This window comes from Heloderma suspectum, chromosome 5 (genome assembly GCF_057233095.1).
Source record: "Heloderma suspectum isolate Gila_16-S chromosome 5, 16-S_ref, whole genome shotgun sequence".
NCBI classification, from domain to species: Eukaryota; Metazoa; Chordata; class Lepidosauria; order Squamata; family Helodermatidae; genus Heloderma; species Heloderma suspectum.
In genome coordinates this window covers 160595407-160618970 of record NC_139462.1, presented here as the reverse complement: position 1 = coordinate 160618970, position 23564 = coordinate 160595407, and the positions used below count along the sequence as shown (strand labels likewise).

At 45.8% G+C, this 23564-nt stretch overlaps 1 protein-coding gene across 2 annotated transcripts in view; it reads left to right on the top strand.

Annotated features, from left to right (window-relative positions):
* Positions 1 to 23564, top strand: part of LOC146344723 (uncharacterized) — a 35611-nt gene that overhangs the window by 10687 nt on the left and 1360 nt on the right. The window contains exons 3-6 of one of the 2 annotated variants that reach the window (XM_084858045.1): positions 8048 to 8338; positions 9660 to 9735; positions 17169 to 17334; positions 22860 to 22916. In XM_084858045.1, the coding sequence (XP_084714171.1) occupies positions 9685 to 9735; positions 17169 to 17334; positions 22860 to 22916 (274 nt within the window). In that variant the 5' untranslated portion in view covers positions 8048 to 8338; positions 9660 to 9684. Of the gene's footprint in view, positions 1 to 8047; positions 8339 to 9659; positions 9736 to 10600; positions 10727 to 17168; positions 17335 to 22859; positions 22917 to 23564 lie in introns of those variants that run through there. The other variant, XM_084858046.1, reaches the window with a different exon arrangement.

Below are 23564 nucleotides of genomic sequence, written 5' to 3'. Positions count from 1 at the left end.
TAGGCTGTGCCCCTGACCTACCCCAAATGTCTAGGTTCTCTAGTCAGTCAAATTCTATCCCTCACTTTGCCAATTGACCAGGTATTTTTAAACCACAAGTTGGCAACTCCTGTTCAGCTTGAAGTTGCCAACACTTCTCAGCTTCACCTACCTTCAAAGGATCAAAGTGAGGCCATACTGTTCCTCTGGGCTCTTTATAGGAAGAGAAAATGAATGAATAGGGAAAGTACAAATAATAATGAATAAAGAAAATTAGAGGAAGAGAAAATGAATAAATAGGGAAAGTACAGGGGTAATAAGCCAGAAAAATGGATGCATGATGAAGCTAAGAAGTGAAAGAGTGGAAAATATTTTTCTTCTTTTAAAACCAAAAAATTAGAACATCTTCAAGAATGTAAAAAAAAATACACCTGGGGCAAACTATGCTTTATGCTGCAACAAGAGTTTTATTGAATTGACAAGAACAATTTCTCACCCTTCAGCCACCTTGGAATTGGCTGTTTTGTTTTGGATATATTTTAGGAGTGAGGTGAAATTCTTACTGAGGGAAGAGATTTGGATCATCTGCCATTTTGTTTTTCCCACAAAGCCCTGTTCTGAGGTGTTTTAAAAATTCAAAATGGCTGCTGACATTAAAAAATGGTTGCCTCCTCAGCGACTCACTGGGAATTGTCAGTATATTGCAAAGCAGTTGAATATCTACAGAAAAACACACACTGTTACAGGGCCGGCTGATTCCTCCTGCAGCTCATTTTATTTTGAGAAGTATCAAATACTCCTACAAAGAAAGGGCAGTGATTGAGGCAGGCTTGTTAAAAATATAAACTCACAGTGTGCTGTTCCATTCAACTCAGTTTTTAAACCTGAACTAGGGAAAAAGTTTTGTACATTTGGATTTTGTGGGAATAATAATATAAGCAAACCCCTCAAAGATGCTTTATTTCAAAGCAGACCCAAAGGTGTTTTTTTAAAAAATATTGCATGCTGGTGGTGATGGTGGTGGTGGAATCAGAGATTAGTAGTACAGTTCTGTTCATGTCTAATCAGAATTATGCCCCGTTGAGTTCAATGGGATTAATCCCAAGTACATGTGCTGAAGAATTGTCTAAATTCAAATTGGGGGGAGGGAATTATTAAATAAATAAATAAGGGCCCAATCCTATGTATGTTTAGACAGAAAAAGAGTCTTTAAAAAGTCTTTAAAAAGCCAGTATGGCTGGCTGGGGAATGCTGGGAGTTGTAGGACTTTTTTCTGTCTATACATGCATAGGATTGCACCCTAAATAACTTACAGATACCTACAGTGTAGTGTGTCGCTTGCTCCTTAGCAGATGCATGCATGGGCACACAATTAGCAAGCTGCTGAGCCTGAATATTGATTTGGGTCATTAATGTTTTCCCTTTTTATCTCCAAAGCACAAAAGATAATGTTCTGAAAGTGGGTAAGAGAGAGAAGACATGGTATATATGCATTATTGACTAAGTCATCTTCAGAAAGCAGTATTGTAATTCTCAGGCCTTGAAGGGGTTTGATGTTTCATCACAGTGCTAATTAGGCAAGCGACAGGATCAAAAACCCAGACAAGGAGCTTGTGGCTATGGTTTCCTTAAATCATGTACTCGTACTCCACAAAATGAGAATTCTCTTAAGTTAGAAAAGTGGAAGATAGCAGAGAGTTGCTGTAGGCCATGGGTGGGCCTCTTGTGGCCTCCAGATGTTTTGGACTACAGCTTCCATCAGTCCTAGCCAGTATAGCCAATGATAAAGGATCATGGGAGCTGTTGGCCAAAACTTTTGGAAGAAACAGCAAGAGGGGAAAGCACTTGTGTGTCACAAAACAGAAGAGAAAAAAAGTTATCCGGTGCCTGAAAAGAATGTGGCCTCCAGATGTTTTGGACTACAGCTTCCATCAGTCCTAGCCAGTATGTTGTTGTTGTTTATTCGTTCAGTCACTTCCGACTCTTCGTGACTTCATGGACCAGCCCACACCAGAGCTTCCTGTCAGCTGTCGCCACCCCCAGCTCCCCCAAGGGCGAGCCTGTCACCTCCAGAATATCGTCCATCCATCTTGCCCTTGGTCGGCCCCTCTTTCTTTTGCCTTCCACTTTCCCTAGCATCAGCATCTTCTCCAGGGTATCCTGTCTTCTCATGATGTGGCCAGAGTACTTCAGTTTTGCCTTTAATATCCTTTCTTCAAGTGAGCAGTCTGGCTTTATTTCCTGGAGGATTGTCTTGCCAAAGGCAAGGGCTTTTTTTGGATTCAGGAGCAATAAGCACACAAGTGAGTTGAAGTCCAAGGATTTTATTTAAAGCAGGCTATCATAAATATCCTGATAAAAGGATATCAGGAAGAATATACAATACCAAGCAAGCAGTCCTCAATCAGTTGTCAGGAGCCCCAGGAACGACCACGAGGAGACCCCAGTCTATGGCCGGCATGCAGCACCTTCCCAGTCAGGTCTGCATCGAAGCTCACTCTGGGCAAACTGCGGGGATTTTTTATACCTTAATCTCTTGAGTGCTACGTGCCGCTTAGGACAGCACCTTAATTAATCACACCTGTTGTGCTTAGCCACCTGATGATGTATGTCATATCTGTACCACTTAAAAGATTAGGTGAAGCAAGTGGACCATAGCCAGATGGTACCCTCCCTCATTCCAAGGCCGTCCCATCGTTCATGTCATCCTCCCGCATTCGTGCCATCCTCACTTGCAACCAACTCTGAAAACTGAATTTTACACTAAAGGCCTTAAGGAGGCCTAAGTTTTAAGGTCTTCCAGGAAACATAGGAACAGAATGAACAACTGTGACACACCATCCCTATCTCCTCGATGTACAATAGTCTTCCGGGGGTTTTCCTCTACAAGTATGGACTGGTTTGATCTTCTTGCAGTCCAAGGCACTCTCAGAATTTTCCTCCAACACCACAGTTCAGAAGCATCTGTCTTCCTTCACTCAGTCTTCCATATGGTCCAGCTCTCGCAGCCATAGGTTACTACGGGGAATACAATTGCTTTAACTATGCGGACCTTTGTTGTCAGTGTGACATCTCTGCTCTTAACTATTTTATCAAGATTTTTCATTTCTCTCCTCCCAAGAAGTAAATGTCTTCTGATTTCCTGGCTGCAGTCAATGTCTGCGGTAATCTTTATGTCTAGAAAGACAAAGTCTGTCACTGCCTCCACATTTTCTCCCTCTTTTTGCCATTTATCAATCAAGCTGGTTGCCATAATCTTGGTTTTTTGGGGTTTAACTGCAACCCAGCTTTTGCACTTTCTTCTTTCACCTTCGTCATGAGGTTCCTCAGCTCCTCCTCACTTTCAGCCATCAAAGTGGTATCATCTGCATATCTGAGATGGTTAATGTTTCTTCCAGTGATTTTAACTCCAGCCTTGGATTCATCAAGCCCAGCATGTCGCATGATGTATTCTGTGTACAGGTTGAATAGGTAGGGTGAGAGTATACAACCCTGCCACACTGCTTACCCAATCTTAAACCAGTCCGTTGTTCCTTGGTCTGTTCTGACCGTTACTACTTGGTCATTATGCAGATTCCTCAGGAGGCAGACAAGATGACTTGGTATCCCCATTCCACCAAGAACTTGCCACAATTTGTGATGATCCACACAGTCAAAGGCTTTAGAATAGTCAATAAAACAGAAACAGGTGTTTTTCTGAAACTCCCTGGCTTTCTCCATTATCCGGCAGATATTGGCAATTTGGTCTCTAGTTCCTCTGCCTTTTCTAAACCCATCTTATACATCTGGCAATTCTCGTTCCATGAATTGCTGGAGTCAACCTTGCAAGATCTTGAGCGTTACCTTACTGGCATGTGACATAAGTGCCACTGTTGGATAGTTTGAACATTCTTTAGTGTTTCCCTTTTTTTGGTATGGGGATATAAGTTGATTTTTTCCAATCTGGTGGCCATTCTTGTGTTTTCCAAATTAGCTGGCATATGGCAAGCATCACCTTGACAGCATCATCTTACAAGATTTTAAACAGTTCAGCTGGGATACTGTCGTCTCCTGCTGCCTTGTTATTAGCAATGCTTCTTAAGGCCCATTCAACCTCACTCTTCAGGATGTCTGGCTCTAGCTCACTGACCACACCGTCAAATCTATCCCCGATATTATTATCCTTCCTATACAGATCTTCCATATATTCTTACCACCTTTTCTTGATCTCTTCTGCTTCTGTTAGGTCCTTGTCAATTTTGTTTTTTTCTCATACCCATTTTTGCCTGGAATTTACCTCCGATGTTTCTAATTTTCTGGAAGAGGTCTCTTGTCCTTCCTATTCTATTATCTTCTTCCACTTCTGCGCATTGCTTGTTTAAAAATAATTCCTTATCTTTTCTGGCTAACCTCTGGAATTTTGCATTTAATTGGGCATATCTCCCCCGATCACTGTTGCCTTTTGCTTTCCTTCTTTCTTGGGCTACTCCCAGTGTCTCAGCAGACAGCCATCTTGCCTTCTTGGTTTTCTTTTTCTTTGGGACGTTTTTTGTTGCCACCTCCTGAACAATGTTGCGAACTTCTGTCCATAGTTCTTCCAGGACCCTATCTACTAAATCTAGTCCCTTAAATCTATTCTTCACCTCCACTGCATATTCATTAGGAATATTCGTGAACTTATATCTAACTGATCTGTGGGTCTTCCCTACTCTCTTTAGTCTGATTCTAAATTGTGCAATAAGAAGTTCGTGATCTGAACTACAGTCAGCTCCAGGTCTTGTATTTACTGACTGTATAGATGTCCGCCACCTTTGGCTACAAAGGATGTAGTCAATCTGATTTTGGTGTCAACCATCTGGTGAAGTCCATTTATAAAGTCGTCTTTTAGGTTGTTGGAAGAGAGTGTTTGTTATGCACAGTGAGTTGTCTTGGCAAAATTCTATCAGCTTATTCCCCGCTTCATTTTGTTCTCCCAGACCATGCTTGCCTGTATTTCCAGGTGTCGTTTGTCTACCCGCCTTAGCATTCCAGTCTCCTGTAATGAAAATAACATCTCTTTTTGGTGTATTATCCAGTAGGTGCTGCAGATCCTCATAGAACTGATCTACTTCTCCTTCTTCAGCATCTGTGGTTGGGGCATATATTTGGATCACTGTGATGTTAAATGGCTTACCCTGAATTCGAATTGAGATCATTCTATCATTTTTTGGATTGTATCCAAGCACTGCTTTAGCCACTTTATTATTAATTATGAAAGCTACTCTATTTCTTCTGTGGTCCTCTTGTCCACAGTAGTAGATCTGGTGGTCATCTGATGTGAAGTGGCCCATTCCAGTCCATTTCAGTTCACTGACACCCAAAATGTCTATATTTAATCTTGACATGTCCCCAATAACCACATCCAATTTGCCCTGGCTCATAGATCTTACATTCCAGTAGGGTTGGCGGAGAATTTCTCCCCGAAACTTCGGGGGGCCAAGCACCAACATGTTCGGCCCCCCGAAGAAGTTTCAGGGAGAAATTCTCCGCACCCCCCTGCACCCCGCACCCCCCCCCCGGGACGGGACTTACCTTTCCCGAATGTCCCTCCCGGCGGCAGGTCCCGGCGGCGGTTCGTCGGGTCTTCGTCAGGGGCGGGGGCGGCAGCCGATCTTTCGACCGGCTGCCGCCGCCGCCATTCCAATAAAAGTAAAAAAAAACAAAAACGCCCCCGTGATAGGCTACGTGACGATTAACGTAGCCTATCACGGCTAGATTTGCAAAGTCAGCCGTTATAGGCTACGTAAATCATCACGTAGCCTATCACGGGGGCGTTTTTTTTTTTTAACTTTTAATTTCGCGGCCGGGCGAGGCGAGGCGCCTCCTCCCCAGTCTGAATTTCGGCCGGGCGAGGCAGGAAGCCTCCCCCCCCGGCCTGAACTTCGGGGGGAGAGAAGCTAAGCGCCTCCCCCCCACCGTGAAAACCTGCGAGACCAGGTAAGTGGCTTTCGTGCACTCCTACATTCCAGGTTCCATGGTGTGTTGATCTTTAGAACATCGGATTCATCGTTCACCACCAACACCGTCGGCTGCTAGCCATCCTTTCAGCTTTGAGCTAGCTGCGTCATCACATCTGGGGCTAGTTGAACTTATCCTCGGTTCCTCCCCAGTAGCATTTTGACCATCTTCCGACCTGGGAGTCCCATCTTGCGATGGTATACTGACATATCTCTGGTTGTACTGATCCATTTAGTTTTCACAGCAAGAATACTGTGGTGGGTTGCCATTACCTTCCCCAGGGATCGTATTTAGTCTGACCTCTCTGCCATGACCTTCCTGTCTTGGGTGTCCCTTCACGGTTTAGCTCATGACGTCATTGAGGAGCTCAAGCTCCAGTACCACAACAAGGTAACGATCTCCTTTGCTGGAGCCTAGCCAGTATAGCCAATGATAAAGGATCTTGGGAGTTGTTGGCCAAAACTTTTGGAAGAAACAGCAAGAGGGAAGGCACTTGTGTGTAACAAAACAGAAGAGAAAAAAAAGTTATCCGGTGCCTGAAAATAATGTTTATTCTGCCCAACACATTTTGGAAATTTCCTTCCTCAGGGGCGACGTATTTTTCTTCAGATGTATCAAAAATAATCCTTCTGAAGTTTCTTCAGTTTTGACATGCTCAAGCATCCTTTCAAAGTTTCTTCTATCTTGAAATGCTCAAGCATCCTTCCAAAGTTTCTTCTATCTTGAAATGCTCAAGCATCCTTCCAAAGTTTATTTTATGGAAGAAACTTTGAAAGGATTCTTTTTGCTACATCTGAAGAAAGATAAGCAGCCCTGAGGAAGGAAATTTCTGAAATGTGCTGGGCAGAATAAAAAGCATTTATTTTTCAGGCACCGGAGAACTTTTTTTTCTCTTCTGTTTTGTGAGAAAACTTCTGGAGGGCCACAAGTTGCCCACCCCTGCTGTAAGCAGCTGTCAAAGATGGGCTGGGAATTAGGAGCGAGAGAACTGCAGCCAAGAAACACGCCAGAGGCCGGAAGAGCTCATTGCTCAAGCAAGGTCCTAGCACAAACTGGATGGTGTCCAGGGGAGCACACTGGCCAGCTTGGGTAGGCAGGGCCAGCCCAGAACTTGAGGATATTTCACTGCCAGAAAGATGTTCCACATTGCAGTTCTGCCAACTCATCACAGGGGCAGATGCATATAGAGCTGAAGGTTCCCAGCTCTGGACACCAACCGAGGGTGCTTGAGCAATAGCCCCACTGAAGTCAAGTAAACCGTGCCAGAGCAAGTAACCTGTCAGGTGCCCTCACCATCTCATATTTCACATGGCCTGCTGGGCTTGTGATCCTAGGCAGTGGGGTCATGGAGTGCAGGAGATTAGCTCCGAACTGTCGGTTGCACAGCCTTCTTTCAAAAATCCTTTCCTTTCCTCCTCATCAGCAGAGGGGCCTGGAAGTAGCTGCTCACACTATTCCCTGGAGCAGTGGAGTCAGGACAAATGTTCCATTTTCTGAGGGGACGGCCTGGCCTGGCCCTTGAGGTTCAGTGGGCTAGAGACTGCTGCTGTCACTTAGGGATACCAAAGGTCACGTTTGGAACCAGAACTGATCAGGGAAGTCAGAACATGAGGAACAGGGGAGGACCCAGGTCAGCTATTGGCCTAGCAGGGTGCTCAGGGTGACCCTGTCTTTGGCTGAAACCTAATATGGTAAATATTGAAAAGGCACCTGGCTGTCCTCCCAGTATTTTAGGGATGTGAACCTTTTTCTGTTGAGGGCTGCATTCCTTTGGGGATCATCTGTTGGGGACTGCATGGTGGTCAGGCCCAGAGCCAAAAGGAGTCAGGGCCACGCACTTTTCTCTCCCCCCTCCTTCTCACACACACTCTCCTTTCACCCAGTCTCTCCCTCTCTCCCCATCTTCCCCCCTACCCAATGGACTACTGGGGGAACTGAACAGAAGTCTGAACTGATCAATTGCAAAGGCTTTTGAAAGGCCATTTGTGGTCCTAGGGCCACAGGTCATCCTCCCCTGCTCCATTTTGTAGGTGTAGGTAAAGCTGATATGCTGATGACACCCAGCTCTGTTTCTCCTTTTCATCAAATTCAGGTGATGCTGTGGAAGTGCTGAAACTCCATCTGAGATTGGTAACAGATTGGATGGCGACCAATAAACTGAAGCTTAACCCAGACAAGATGGAGCTATTATTTGTGGGTGGTTCATCTGGAGTGGGAGGTGGTGCTCTGCCTATTCAAGGTGGGGTTCCACTCCCTCTGAAATGTCAGTATTCCACAAATAGGATGCCACCACTGAAAAGGCCCTGTCTCTTGTAGCCACCCACTTCACCTCATTTGGTGGGGGCACCCAGAAGAAGGCCTCAGATGACGATCTTAATTCTGGGTAAGTAAATATGGGAGGTATAGTTATATTTAGTAGGTAAATAAATATAATGATCTCAGACCATGGGCAGGGACATATGGGATGAGGTGGCCCTTCATATACTTTGCCTAAGTTGCCTCTGAGGCACAGAGCACCTTTCACCAACTGTCCAAGAACTGTGAACCCTCCTGGAGAGAGACAGCCTGACTACAGTTGTCCATGCTGTGGAAATATCTAGTCCAGACTTTTGTAGATGGGACTGCCTTTGAAGATTGCTTGGAAATGACAGTGGCAAGATAATGACCAGGACTGGGTGTATAGAGTGTATCATGCCAGTTTTGAAGCAGTGTAATTGGTTTCTGGTACATTTCCAAGCACAATTCAAAGTACTGGATCATCTGGATGTAAGCTTTAAAGCATTTACGCAGGGGTGGGCAACTTGTGGCCCTCCAGATGTTTTGGCCTACAACTCCCATAAGTCCTAGCCAGCATAGCCAATAGTGTGGGATGATGGAAGTTGTAGACCAAAACAGCTGGAGGGACACAAGTTGCCTACCCCTGACTTATGACTTGGGGTCAGGGTACCAAAAGGATCATCATGTCCTGCCCAAACATTATAATCATCTGACACCATTCTGTGAGTCCCCCTCCTGTCAGAAGTAATGCAGGTAGTGAGCAGAGACAGAGCCTTCTCAGTGGTGGTGCACAACTTTTGGAATTCCCTTGCCAGGGAGGTTTGCTTAGTGCCATTCCTGTTGTCTTTTCAGCACCAGGTGAAAACCTTTAATTTGTCCAGGCCTTTTAGATCTGTTTTTTTTTATATTTTAATGCTGGGAATTGTATTCCTGCTCTGTTCTACCAGTTTCACATATTTTACTGTCTTTGATTGTATTTTAATAATTGTGTGTGTGTGTGTGTGTGTGTGTGTTTTAAAAAACAAATATTGTAAGCTGCTCCAAGAGCTTTGGCTGAAGAGCAGCCAGTAAATCTCTTAAATAAATAAAAGAAACAAATTGAATTAAATAATTCCGCGTTACTGAACATTAACTGGGAGCAGAGCACAGCGTGAGATATGGCTTCCATTCCAGCCCTGAACTGATCGATGGAGCTGAAGCATAACTCATCACTTTCTGTCCCTTTCTCGGGGTAGGGGGACCTTTGTCAGCGTTGGTTGTTCAAAGCTGAGAAGGTGCCCCCTCCTAACACTTTGTCAACACCACTCCCAGCTTGCCTCTTGAATTGATGTGCTTTTGAAATGACACCACTGGAATGCTGCTCCTGTATTTAAATGTTGCTCATCAGTGCAGCTGACGTGTCCATTCCCCTGTTCCCCTCCCTCTAGCCGGAGATCTATAAAGAGTCTAGCTATGGTTCTGTTGGAGTGCTGGTCACCTGTGGAGCAACTCCTGAGGAAGCAGGTAAGTGTGGGTTTGAGGGGGGTGGAGTGCTCTTGCTTTGACAATTCCTCATCTCTGATCTTGGTTCTTGGGAGGGGAAGAAAAAACAGCAGAGAAAGGAAAGGCATCAGTGTTAATTAACAGAATGAATAAAAAGGAAGAAATCAGTGTAGATACTGGTTTCAAGTAGCCACATTGGACCCTTTTTGTGATCTTCTTCAAAGTATTTTTTGCCAGTACCTATTTCTCTTATCTGTAGTTCCTTACCTCTATAGTGAAACAAAGATTTGCTTCCCGGTTGTTTTACTTGTGTGTGAGTGAATGATTTTTACAGCCAAAGTGGGCAGAAGCCCTATGTGCTGTGCAATCCCATTATGTCTTATGAGCTTACTCACAAGTTAGTGTCTGTAGGATTGCAGTCTCATTTTTATTAATTTAGGCTGCAATCTTATATGCACTTATGTGGGACTAAGTCGCATTGACGTCAGTGGACCTTACTTCTGCGTAGATATGTATAGGAATGCAGTGTAAGTCACTTTGTTTTATTTGCTTTTTTATCTTGTCTCCCCACTCTTAGCAGGGCTCTTACAATAATCCACTGTTCAATTTGTAGTACAGCTATGTAGTTGAACTCCCTGAAAATCTAAACCCTAGATAACCTCCCCACATCCCAACTCTGTCTGGCGCACACCCCCCACCATTCAAAAGTGGGAAGTCAATAAGAAGGGTGATATAGTCATTCCAATCATGAGTGAGGATTTTGTTGATTTATTTATTTTATTACATTTACTACATTTATATCCCACCTCTTTTCCTCCTTAAGGCGGCTTACATGATCCTCCTCCTCTCCATTTTTTCCTCACAACAACAACCCTGTGAGGTGGGTTGGGCTGAGAGTTCGTGACGGGCCCAAAGTCACCCGGTGAGCTTCCATGGCCGAGTGGGGACTAGAACCTGGATCTCCCAATCCCCAGTCCAACACTCTAGCCACTATATCACACTGGCTCTCATGGTAATTGTCCTACCACTAAGGCTGGAATCTTATACATGCTTACTAGAGATTAAGCACCATTGAACACTGTGGTATACATAGGATCATGCTGTAAGAGACCACTAGATGCACAGTGCTATAGAAATTATTCCATGATGGTTTCAAAGAAAGCATGAAATATGAGTCTTCCTATCCAGGCCTGGCCTATTTTGCTGCCTCAGGCAAATGTCAAGATAAAACTTCTGGGAAAGGAACTGGCAAAAAAACACCCTTCCCTGCTTCCTGACCTACCTGCTGTGAGCTGGCAGGGGCTCTGTTGTGGCTCTCCCCCCGCCCCGCCCAGGCAGGGCGTCAAGGGTTGGCATGGCTGGGCACCTGCCGAGGGGCCACACTGCCTGGACTTGCTCCTCCTCGTCACCTTTGCAATCTGCTTGTTCACCTGCCTCTCACTCCAGCCCAGGCAACAGCAGTGGTGACGAGGAGGAGCGGTAGATGCTACTGCCTACTTGCTCACTGGCTCTCCGCCTGTCAGTCAAGAGAGAACTAGTCTCATGATGCTGGAAACAATTGTTTATTCTTTAAGAAGCCCCAGCTTCTGGGCTTCTTAGGGAGCAATCCTGTCAAGATAGGTGGCCGCCTCCGAACTTGGAGGCGACCGCCTGTCCAAAGCAAAGCAGGAGAGACACGGGGGGGGGGGCGGGGAATCATTCCCTCTGTGCCTCTCCTGCCCTGCTATTTTCTGCTAGACAGCCATTTTCGGCTCTCTAGCCGCAGAGGGGCCGACCAGGAGAGGAAGCTGCTGCCTGTACGACACATAGGATGTGTCGTACATGCAGCTCCGCTCTCCCTGCCCTGGAATGCCCCCAGCCCCACCTCTTTTCAGCCACTCTGCGCTCCTCTTCCGAGCTTCTCCGCGCTGCCTCCGAGGCAGCACGGACATGGGAGGAGGTCAGTTTTCCAGGAACTGACCTCGGAGCGTGGGCTCTGAGGTCAGTTCCTGGAAAAAAGCATATCCTATGGCCCTCTAGACAGTGTCTAGTGGCCATAGGATGGCTCCCGTAAAGAATAAACAATTTTCCCAGCATCTGGAGACTACTTTTTGGATCTTCTTTGGATGCTTTCCAGTTTTCATCATATTTCTCTGCCTGTCATGCAAGCAAATGGTAGCAATGATGAGAAAGAGGAGCAGCTGGTGGCAATGGCGGTGAGAAGGAAAAGAATTCAAAATAAAACTCCCACCACCATACTGCCCTTATACAAAATTATGGGGCGACCACAGTTAGAATACTGTGTACTGTTCTGGTTACTGCAACCTAAAAAGGGATATTGTAAAGTTGGAAAAAATAAGTGCAGGAAAGAGCAACTAAAATGACCAAGAGACCAGAGCAATTTCCCTGTGAGAAAGGGTTGCAATATCTGCAGCTGTTTACCGTAGAAAAAAGGTGAGTGAGGGGAGACATGATAAGAGTTGTACAACATTATCTATGGTGTTGGAGAAAGTGGATAGGGAAACATATTTCTCCCTCTCAAAATACCAGAACCTGGGGTCATCCCATGAATCTGATTGATAGGAGATTCAAGACAGATAAAATGAAGTACTTCTTCGCATAGCACATAGTTGAACTATAGAATTCGCTACCACAAGATGTAGTGATGGCCACCAATTTGGGTGGCTTTATAAGGAGGTTGGACAAATTCAGGGAGGATAAGGCTATCAATGGCTAGTAGTCATGATGGCTATGTGCTACCTCCAGTATCAGAGTCAGTATGCTGGGGAACATGGGTGGGAGGACACTGTTGTGGGTTCCTGTGGGCAGCTAGTTGACTACCCTATGAACAGAATGCTGGATTAGATGGACCCTGGGTCTGATCTGGCATGGCTCTTCATATTCTTTGTTGTTGTTGTTCAGTCGTTCAGTCGTGTCCGACTCTTCGTGACCCCATGGACCATAGCACGCCAGGCCTTCCTGTCCTCCGCTCTCTCCCGGAGCGTGCTCAAGTTCATATTCATTGCATCGGTGATGCTATCTAGCCATCTCATTCTCTGCCATCCCCTTCTCCTTTTGCCTTCAGTCTTTCCCAGCATCACGGTCTTTTCCAGAGAGTTTTCTCTTCGCATTAGGTGGCCAAAATATTTGAGCTTCAGCTTCAGGATCTGTCCTTCCAATGAGCACTCAGGGTTGATTTCCTTTAGGATCGACTGATTTGACCTCCTTGCAGTCCAGGGGACTCGTAAGAGTCTTCTCAAGCACCACTGTTCGAAAGCATCAATTCTTCGGCGTTCAGCCTTTCTTATAGTCCAGCTCTCACAGCCATACATTACTACTGGGAAAACCATAGCTTTGATTAGACGGACCTTTGTCAGCAAGGTGATGTCTGTGCTTCTTACTATGCTGTCTAGGTTTGCCATAGCTTTCGTCCCAAGGAGCAAGCGTCTTTTAATTTCATGGCTACAGTCACCGTCTGCGGTGATCTTGGAGCCCAAGAAAATAAAATCTGTCACTGCTTCCATTTCTTCCCCTTCTATATGCCAGGAAGTGATAGGGCCAGATGCCATGATCTTCGTTTTTTTAATGTTGAGTTTCAAACCAGCTTTTGCACTCTCCTCTTTCACTCTCAACAAGAGGCTCTTTAGATCCTTTTCGCTTTCTGCCATTAGGGTGGTATCATCTGCATATCGGAGGTTGTTGATAATTCTCCCAGCAATCTTAATTCCGACCTCTGATTCATCCAACCCAGCATTTCTCATGATGTACTCTGCATATACGTTAAATAAGCAGGGTGACAATATGCAACCTTGTCGTACTCCTTTCCCAATTTTGAACCACTCGGTTGTTCCATGTCTGGTTCTTAATGTTGCTTCTTGACCCTCGTACAGGTTTCTCAGGAGACAGGTAAGGTGGTCTGGTACTCCCATCACTTTAAGAATTTGCCACAGTTTGTTGTGATCCACACAATCAAAGGCTTTAGCGTAGTCAATGAAGCAGAAATAGACGTTTTTCTGGAATTCTCTTGCTTTCTCCATGATCCAGCAAATGTTGGCGATTTGATCTCTAGTTCCTCTGCCTCTTCGAAACCCAGCTTGTACTTCCGGTAGTTCTCGGTTTGCATACTGCTGAAGCCTAGCTTGTAGGATTTTGAGTATCACCTTGTTGGCATGTGAAATGAGCGCAATTGTGCGGTAGTTTGAACACTCTTTGGCATTGCCCTTCTTTGGAATTGGAATGTAAACTGACCTTTTCCAGTCTTGCGGCCATTGTTGAGTGTTCCAAATTTGTTGGCATATTGAATGCAGCACTTTAACAGCATCATCTTTTATGATTTTAAATAGCTCAGCTGGAATACTGTCATCTCTGCTAGCTTTGTTGTTAGTAATGCTTCCTAAGGCCCACTTGACTTGACTCTCTAGGATGTCCGGCTCAAGTGCAGTGGCCGCACTCTCATGGCTATCAGGGACATTAAGATCTTTCCTGTATAGTTCTTCTGTGTATTCTTTCCACCTCTTCTTAATCTCATCTGCATCTGTTAGGTCCCTGCCTTCTTTGTCCTTTATCATGCCCGTCTTTGCACAGAACGTTCCCTTGAGATCTCCGATTTTCTTGAAGAGATCTCTAGTCTTTCCCATTCTGTTGTTTTCCTCGATTTCTTTGCATTGTTCATTTAAGAAGGCCTTCTTGTCTCTCCTTGCTATTCTCTGGAACTCTGCATTCAGTTGGGTATATCTTCCCCTTTCTCCCTTGCTTTTCGCTTCCCTTCTTTCCTCAGCTACTTGTAAAGCCTCATCAGACAGCCACTTGGCTTTCTTGCATTTCTTTTTTTGGGGGATGGATTTAGTTGCTGCCTCCTGAACAATGTTACGGACCTCCGTCCATAGTTCCTCAGGCACTCTGTCTATCAGGTCTAATCCCTGAAATCTATTCCTCACCTCCACTGTGTATTCATCAGGGATATGATTGAGGTCATACCTGAATGGTTTAGTGGTTTTCCCTACGTTCTTCAATTTAAGCCAAAATTTTGCAAGAGGCAGCTCATGATCTGAGCCACAGTCAGCTCCAGGTCTTGTTTTTACTGACTGTATAGATCTTCTCCATCTTTGGCTGCAAAGGACATAATCAATCTGATTTCGATATTGACCATCTGGTGATGTCCGTGTGTAGAGTCATCTCTTGTGCTGTTGGAAAAGAGTGTTTGCTATGATCAGCGTGTTCTCTTGGCAAAACTCTATTTGCTTTTGTCCTGCTTCATTTTGTACACCAAGGCTATGCCTGCCTGTTATCCCAGTGATTTCTTGACTTCCTACTTTAGCATTCCAATCCCCAGTGATGAAGAGGACATCTTTTTTTGGTGTTAGTTCTAGAAGGTGTTGTAGGTCTTCATAGAACCGATCAACCTCAGCTTCTTCGGCATCAGTGGTTGGGGCATAGACTTGAATTACTGTGATGTTGAATGGTTTGCCTTGGATTCGTACTGAGATCGTTCTATCATTTTTAAGATTGTACCCCAGTACTGCTTTTCCCACCCTTTTGTTGACTATGAGTGCTACTCCATTTCTTCTAAGGGATTCTTGCCCACAGTAGTAGATATGATGGTCACCTGAATTAAATTCGCCCATGCCTGTCCATTTTAGTTGGCTGATTCCCAAGAGGTCGATGTTCAATCTTGCTAGCTGATGTTTGACCACCTCCAGCTTGCTTTGATTCATTGATCTGACATTCCAGGTTCCTAAACAATATTGTTCTTTACAGCATCGGATTTTCTTTTCACCACCACACACATCCACAGCTGAGTGTCCTTTCGGCTTTGGCCCAGCCGCTTCACTCTTTCTGGCGCTACTTGGAAATACCCTCTGCTCTTCCCCAGTAGTATACTGGACACCTTCCGACCTGAGGGGCTCATCTTCCAGCGTCATCTCTTTTAGCCTTGTGATACGTTCCATGGGGTTTTCTTGGCAAGAATACTGGAGTGGGTTGCCATTTCCTTCTCCAGTGGACCACATTTTGTCAGAACTCTCTGCCATGACCTGTCCGTCTTGGGTGGCCCTGCACGGCATAGCTTATGGCTTTACTGAGTTACGCAAGCCCCTTCGCCACAACAAGGCAGTAATCCATGAAGGGGCTTCTTATTCTTACAGTAGAGTAACTGAGGGAGGGGGTCCACTGAATGTGCCTTGCCCGATGGCACTCAAGAACAGAAACTAGCACTGCACTCAGGTACTTGGGATTGCTTTGTTAGTCTCTTCTTATGACGGCTAACAGCTTAATTTGTTTTAGTTTGGGTGCCTCCAGAGATTCATACTCCAGATGTACCAATTGCATCTGAAAGTCTTGTAAGAATCACAAAGGCCATTAGAAATTCCATCTATTACTTATGACTCCAGCAGATGGATGTCATGAAATGTAGTATAAGTGCTCTCCCAAAGAGCAAGTGCCCAGAGAAGTAGTCCATGTAGGGCATTGTTCTAGTGGCTAGTTGGGAGGTAAAGTCCAGATAGTTGCTTCAACCTCTTCAAGGTAGATGGGGCAAGGCCAATCTCCTCAATACCTCCCTGCTTCAGCCCCCTGGCCAAGCTGGAATTGGCTCCAAGCTCTGTTCATCTCAGCAGGGACAAAATAATGGAGGCAAGTTAGATGGGGATAGGACAGCATAACATACTGAAAGCATAATGTTCCTCAGCATTTTCATTTCAGGAGACCTGACACCAAAAGTAATTTATCATATCATCAAACTCTGTATTCTTTCCCGCAGAGAAGCATAGTTAAAATATATGAACCAAAATGTTTTTATAGGTATTGTCAGACCTGTAAAGAAACACTCCTCCATAAATATGTAATTGAAAGTTTGATTTTCTAGTATATGTGTGTCAATATGTTTGTCCCAACCTGGCAAGGGAGATCCATGCCTGGAAGCAGGCTCTGTGCATGTAGCTGATGCAGATGTACAGCCACATCCAGATGTGATCACACATCTGCTCATCTGGGCCCCATTGAACTGTCTGGCTATGACTTTTGGTACTCATGAGGATACACTTCCCCAACTGGGCCTGGCATTTGTTTCATGCATCTAGTTGACCATGCGTATATCTGATCAGAACAATTCTCCAGAAGGATTATAAGGCATCTTATACATACATCTGCACCAATGACCCAATTCTTTGGCTAGATAATTGTAGCAGCAATGATGAAGTCTGCCAAAATGCCACTGGCACTGAGTTCACAGACAGGATGGACTAACCCTTCATAACTGTAAATCACACTTCTTTTTGTATTACTGAGTGAATTAATTTATAATTATCGGCAGTTCAGTTCCATTTGTAGCTTTGAATGCCTGCATACAGTTGTCAATTGCCAAATGATGATGAAGTCCTCCTCAGTGATATGACAGTTGTTGTTGTTTATGTTGTTGTTTTTGGAAAGCTGTTGCACCTCTATTTCATCTCATTTTTCTTTGTGCCTAATGCTTCTAGAGCTTGCTCATCATGTGGGCTTCTGCATTGAGGTTTCACCCGTATCCGTCTTCCCCTCGGCTCAGATCCTCAAAGCTGATCACAGTCTACATCTTGGTGTTGTTGATATCGGTCAGCTTCTCTTCAGGTCAAAGAAGATCCTTTAACCATCAGATTGACAACAGAAGTGAGTTGCAACCTCTTGGCTTTTCATGTTAAGTTTTTGGTTTGCTCTTATGCTAGGTACTGACTGTTGGCCTGGCTTTTTTTACTACACAAATGTCAAAGTAGATGATCAGATTTCATAAATGGTCATACTAGGTCTTTGTAAAATGTCAGGAGGACATTTTAGCCATGCTAAGGGGGCATTTATATAACCTTCCTACCAGAGCCTGATTTGATTTTGAATTATTTGGATAACAAGTAGGGACCTACAACAAAATGTTGCAGCACCAACGAGAGCTTTTCTGTTCAGGGCTTCAGCCAGCTTAAAACAAGCACGCAGTCGCAGTCTAGAGCTTGCAGCAGACAGGCAGAGTTTCAGAGGAGGAAAAAGACACCTTTTTTTTTCTTTCCTGTCCTCTTGAAACCTTCTTCTAAGGTGTTTAGCATTAAACGGTTCCAGTTCAGGGCTGGTTGCCAGACTTGAATCTGAGCACTGTATTGTTATAAGAGAGCTTTGGCTCTTGGTATAGAAATAAAATAAATAAATAAAAGTACATATATATTGGAAGACTGAGGTTTCTGGAGAGTGGGAAAGGGACAAAAGTATCCTCCTTTCTTTTCACTTTTGTGAAACATCCCTGTATAGTAGTGCCAGAATGAGACTTGTGTTTTTTTTTTAACCCCATAGCACGCACCCCCCCCCCCCAGCTTTAATCCCCACATCCAGGTTACTTACTATAAGCTGATAGGGACTTGGGCAAGCTTCGACTTCTCTCTCCCTTTCCATTTTCCCTTCGCCCCACAACTGACATGCTCAACATCTCGCCCCCCCAACCACTAGAAATCTTCAGCTATCCCTCTGGCTTCTGAGATTTCAGCAGGCATCAAGGCTATAAAAATTTGCAGCATATGCACAGCTCTGCGAATGCCAGAAGCTCTTAAAAGTAGCAGTGACCTCACCTCTCCCTTTCTCCATGTGGTCTACAAATCCAAGCTCCTTGGTTTAATAATAATAATAATAATAATAAACAACCACCTCGCATTATTCATTTCTTCAGCTATTTAGGGTATCTGCTTGTTGTTGTTGTTGTTGTTAATGGACCAATACGTTTTGCTATCCCGAGTGGCTGTACTGCACAACATGAGAAGTGCATATTGATGGATCCCTTGCAATGTTGCAGAGGATTCTGGGTCATGCCTCTCACTGATTACTTCATTGGCTGACCTAGAAATATTTGTGTCTGTTGCAATTGTTTGGGTTGCTCATGCAGTTGTGCTAGCCTTGTTTTTATGCCTTCATGGCTAACCTTTTTATGAAAACTGGGAGAGTTTATTAACTCAGCAGAGACAAGTCCATTAATTTCCGTTCACTTACCGTTGGTATCTGACTGCAAGAATGATTTGGCATATCTTTTTAATGCAGCTCATCCATCAAGCTGTAGCTGGTTGCAGTAACAAACAGTGCAATCCCTATGGATGTTTACTCAGCAGTATGTCCCCCTGTTTTCAGTGGGACTCCCAGGAAAGAAGACATAGGATTTACAACCTGCATAGGATTGCACTGCACAGCTTCAGTTCTAAGCACACGTATTAGAAAATAAGTCCTGTTTAACTCGGTTTAGTCAATACCATCTTAAACTGTGGGATGAAGCCTGTTTAGCACCAACTCTTGAGTAATGGCTTGACTAAAATTAGACCTCCACAATGGTGTTAAAACACAGTGATCAAGGGGAACCCACTCCAATTTCTCCCATTCCTAAGAATTTAAAACAGGGCTGGGCAACCTGTTCCTGATGGATCCATAGTCAGGGGCCGCACCCACATGCACACATGCATGCACACACTTACCACATGCACACACACTCGTACACACACACACACACTCCACATGTGAGTATAATGATGTCACTCCACTTCCCAGTCTTTGGCCCAGTGTGGAGCAATATATTGATTCCTTCTAGGGACAGTGGACAGTGTCCTTAAGGGAGCAATCCTATGGCCACTAGACACTGTCTAGAGGGCCATAGGATATGCTCTTTTCCAGGAACCGACCTCGAAGCCCATGCTCCGAGATCAGTGCCTGGAAAACTGAGCTCACCCCTTGTCCGCGCTGCCTTGGGGGCAGCATGGAGAAGCCCCATCCTCCATGCTCGGAAGAGGAGCACAGACTAGTGACTGAAAAGGGGTGTCCTGGAGGGCGTTTTAGGGTGGGGAGAGCAGAGCTGTGCGCATGACACATCCTATGTGTTGTATGGCAGCTTCCTCTCCTGGTTGGCCCCCCCGCCGCTAGACAGCCTAAACTGGCTGTCTAGCGAAAAATAGCAAGGGAGGATTGGAGCGGAGGGAATGATCCCCCCATGCTTCTCCTGCCTTGCTTTGGATAGGCATTCGCCTCCGGGTTCGGAGGTGGCCACCTATCTAGTTAGGATTGCGCCCTAAGAATGTTAAGTGTAACCTGTATTGTTCTGAGTTTGTTCAATAGTTGGTTTCCTACCATGATGTTGTCAGAGTCGTGCTTGTTAACAGCCCAACATAATAAGGATTACTGCAAGGATGTAATTTCTTCTTTTCCAAAGAAAACAAATAACATTGGGCCTTATTAGGATCTACTGGAGACCAGACTGTATCAGTGCTACCAATATGTTCACCGGGTAGGCACTCCAAACAGGCTAAACAAGTAAATTGAATTGGTTCATTTGAGACAGTGGTCTGTTCTGGGCCTTAAGGCTGGACGTTGGCTAGAGTGCAAATGGTGTACGACTTGCAGCGAAGATGACTGAGCATGCTCTGAAGCACGTAATTGTGCCTATTGCATGGTGGTACAGGAAGCAAGGAATGCGTATTTTGCTGCCTCCATTTCGTCCTCGAGTAGCCACCCGGGAGAACTCTTCCAGGTGGTCTAGGGGCTGTTAACACCCTCCCCAGCAAATGGGGCCCTGGCCCCATTGAGAACCTGCTCTGCCCAGTTTGCATTGCAGTTTGAGGACAAAATCACTTGTCTCTGCAGCAAACTTGACACTGTTCCTAGTGCAGTTCCAGTCGAGGTGTCTGATGCCACCATCTGCCTGACTTTGTGGGATCAGTTTAGGGATGGGGGAGAATTTATCCCCGAAACTTCGGGGGGCCGAGTGCCAATGCATTCGGTCCTCCGAAGGTTCGGGGAGAAATTCTCCGCCCCCCCGCCAACCCCCGCCCCCCCCCCCCGGGATGGGACTTACCTTTTACGAATGTCGCTCCCAGCGGCGGGTCCCAGGTAAGTGACTTTCGTACATCCCTAGATCTGTTCCAGTTATTGTGGCCTGATGATGTAGGGATGGCGGAGAATTCCGCCACGGATCTCAGTGAGGCTGAATGCCAGTGCATTCAGGCCCCCTGAAATCTGTGGTGGAACGAAGCCCCCCCGCCCCACCACCCCGCGAAAGGTGCGCAAAACGGAGCACCTACTTGGTGCCATTCGCGCTGCTTTGCGAATGGCAGCCGCATCTGCGGCCACCATTCACTTCACAATTTTTCCCGTGATAGGCTACGTAAATACTTACATAGCTAATGCAGGGATGCCATTTGCGTCCCTGCAGAGGCCGTGACAGGCTAGCTACGTAAATATTTAGGTAGCCTATCACTGCGAAAAAAAGGGACGCAAATGGTGGTGGCTATGGCGGCCGCCATTTGCATCCCTGCGCAGCCCAGCAGCGGCTGGATGTTGCTGTGGGTGGCCCCAGCCGGCGTCTCCACGGAGTTGTCACAAAACGAAACAGGTAAGTCGTTTCATACATCCCTATGATGATGTGAATTAAGGGGCTTGCAGCAATGCAACTGACCACATGCCCTCTCAGTCCCTGCCCCTCCTGGCTAATGAAAGCTAGCTGAGGGGGTATGACTGGGTTGGTTCAGGCCCTGATAAATGCTTCCATGGGGGAAGGGGTACCATCCTTAAGGAGGCAGCAGTGCAAACACTCCTGAGGAAACTCACTCTGGACCCAGTGGTATTAGACAACTACTGCCCGCCCAGTCACAAATACCCCTTTCTTAGGGACAATACTTGAGAGGGTTGTGGTGGAGCAACTGCAGGCACTCTTGGAGGATACTGATTATCTAGACCCATTCCAGTTTGGGTTTTGATCTGGTTATGGGACCGAATCAGCCTTGGTCGCCCTGATGGATGACCTTTATTGACAGAGGGACAGGGGGAGTAGAACCCTATTAATTCTGCTCAGCCTGTGATCGGCTTTTGAAACCATCGACCATGGTACCCTGCTAGATGTAACTGCATTACAATGGTTCCAGTCCTACCTATGGGGATGATTTCAGAGAGTAACATCGGGTGACTATTCCTTGGCCCCTTGGCAATTGAGCTATGGGCTGCCGCAGGGTACCATCTGGTCCCCAATGTTGTTTAACATCTATATGAAGCCGCTGGGAGTGGTCATTAGGGGATTTGGAGCTAAATGCCACCAGTATGCTGCTGACATGCAGCTCTATCTCCCTGTGACATCTGAATCAGGAGAGGCTGTGGAAGTCCTGGATCAGTGCCTAGACTCAGTAATGGGCTGGATGCGGGCCAAGAAACTGAAGTTGAATCCTGGCAAGACAGAAACTCTTTGGGTGAGTGGTTCCTGGGTCCATAAGATGGGCTTTTTGCCTGTTCTGGATGGGGTTGCACTCCCTCTGAAAGATCAGGTTCATAGTCTGGGGATACTCCTAGATCCATCATTGTTGCTGGAGGCCCAAGTGGCCACTGCGGCTTGCAGTGCCTTTTACCAGCTTTGGCTGGTTTTCCAGCTACGGCCTCTCCTGGACAGAGATAGCTTGGCCACAGTGGTACAGGCATTAGTAACCTCAAGACTGGATTACTGCAATGCGCTCTGTGTGGGGCTGCCCTTAAGGCTATTCCGGAATCTGGAGCTAGTGCAGAATGTAGCAGCTTGGCTGTTGTCAGGAGCTGCCCCTTTTCAGCATGTAACTCCTTTGCTGAGGGAACTCCACTGGCTGCCTAGTTGCGACTGGGCCTGGTTTAATGTATTAGTACTAGTGCACAAAGCCCTAAACAACTTGAGACCAGGATACCTGAGAGAGTGCTGCCTTCTTTACCAACCTGCCCAGTCACTGAGATCATCAGAGGGCATGTCTCTGGTGTTTCCATATGGACCCATGGCCTGGCTGGAGTCCACCAGGAAAAGAGCCTTCAGTGTGGTGGCCCCCTTCCTGTGAAACTCCCTGCCTTCGGAGGTCAGGCAGGTGCCAACGTTGTATTGCTTTTGGTGCCTCCTGAAGATATTGTTGTTTCAACAGGCCTTCCTTGAGTGACCAGCCACAGTTTATTAAATTCAGAATTTGTTTCTTTTAAAATGTTCTGTTTTAACATGGTTTTACTCTTTTATCTTTGTTGTTCACCGCTCCAAAATCTTCTGATATATAGTGGTATATAAATATTGCAAATAAATAAATAAAATTAAGCAAGTTGATCAGCCTCCCTTTCATGCATGAGTCACAAACAGGACTTCTGTTATGAGCTGTATGGTGAATGTGTTACCTGTCCTTTGCTTTCAGGCATGCCTGATAACATTGTCTCTTTTATGACGTGCACTACTGGCAAGGAAATGGAAGGTTTGTACTTTTCTTGGGTTCCATCAAATGAACCCAGCTTTGCACGGGCTGGAATAGTCCTTAGTTTGATACAGTGAAGCCTTCAAGCAAACTTGAACACATTGTGCCCACTCTGTCTGAGTGAAGCCATGCCTGCTGACATCCCTAGGCATGTCTCCTGACATGGTGCACCCCTACACCCCCTGAGGGAGGGATCTGTCCACTCCATTCTTCTCAGCGGGGGGGGGGGGCTGACCCACAGCAGGGGGGATGGGGCAGGTGTATAATTCTATCGCTTGGCCTACTAATCTTCCCTGGCTTCAAACTGTGTGGACTGCAAAGCTATGTGCTGCCTCTGGCAACTGAAGATGTCACTGCAGGCTTCAACCACATGGACAAATTTAAATTAATTAGGACACAATCCTATCCCGATGTTCAGAAGCCTCTGAACTTGGAGGCTTACTGGCATCCAATGAGGCGCAGGAGGAGCGGCAGAGTCAATCTTTGACTCCACGCTCCTCCCACTCTGCATTTTCACTAGTTGGGCTTTTTTGCCTGTCTAGCTGGAGTGCTGCGGAGGGGTGGGGGGAAGGAGGCTGGGGAGGCCTGGGGATATGGTGTAAGCTGGCCTCCCCAGTCCCCTCCCTACAGAAATGTCCCCTTTTCCTC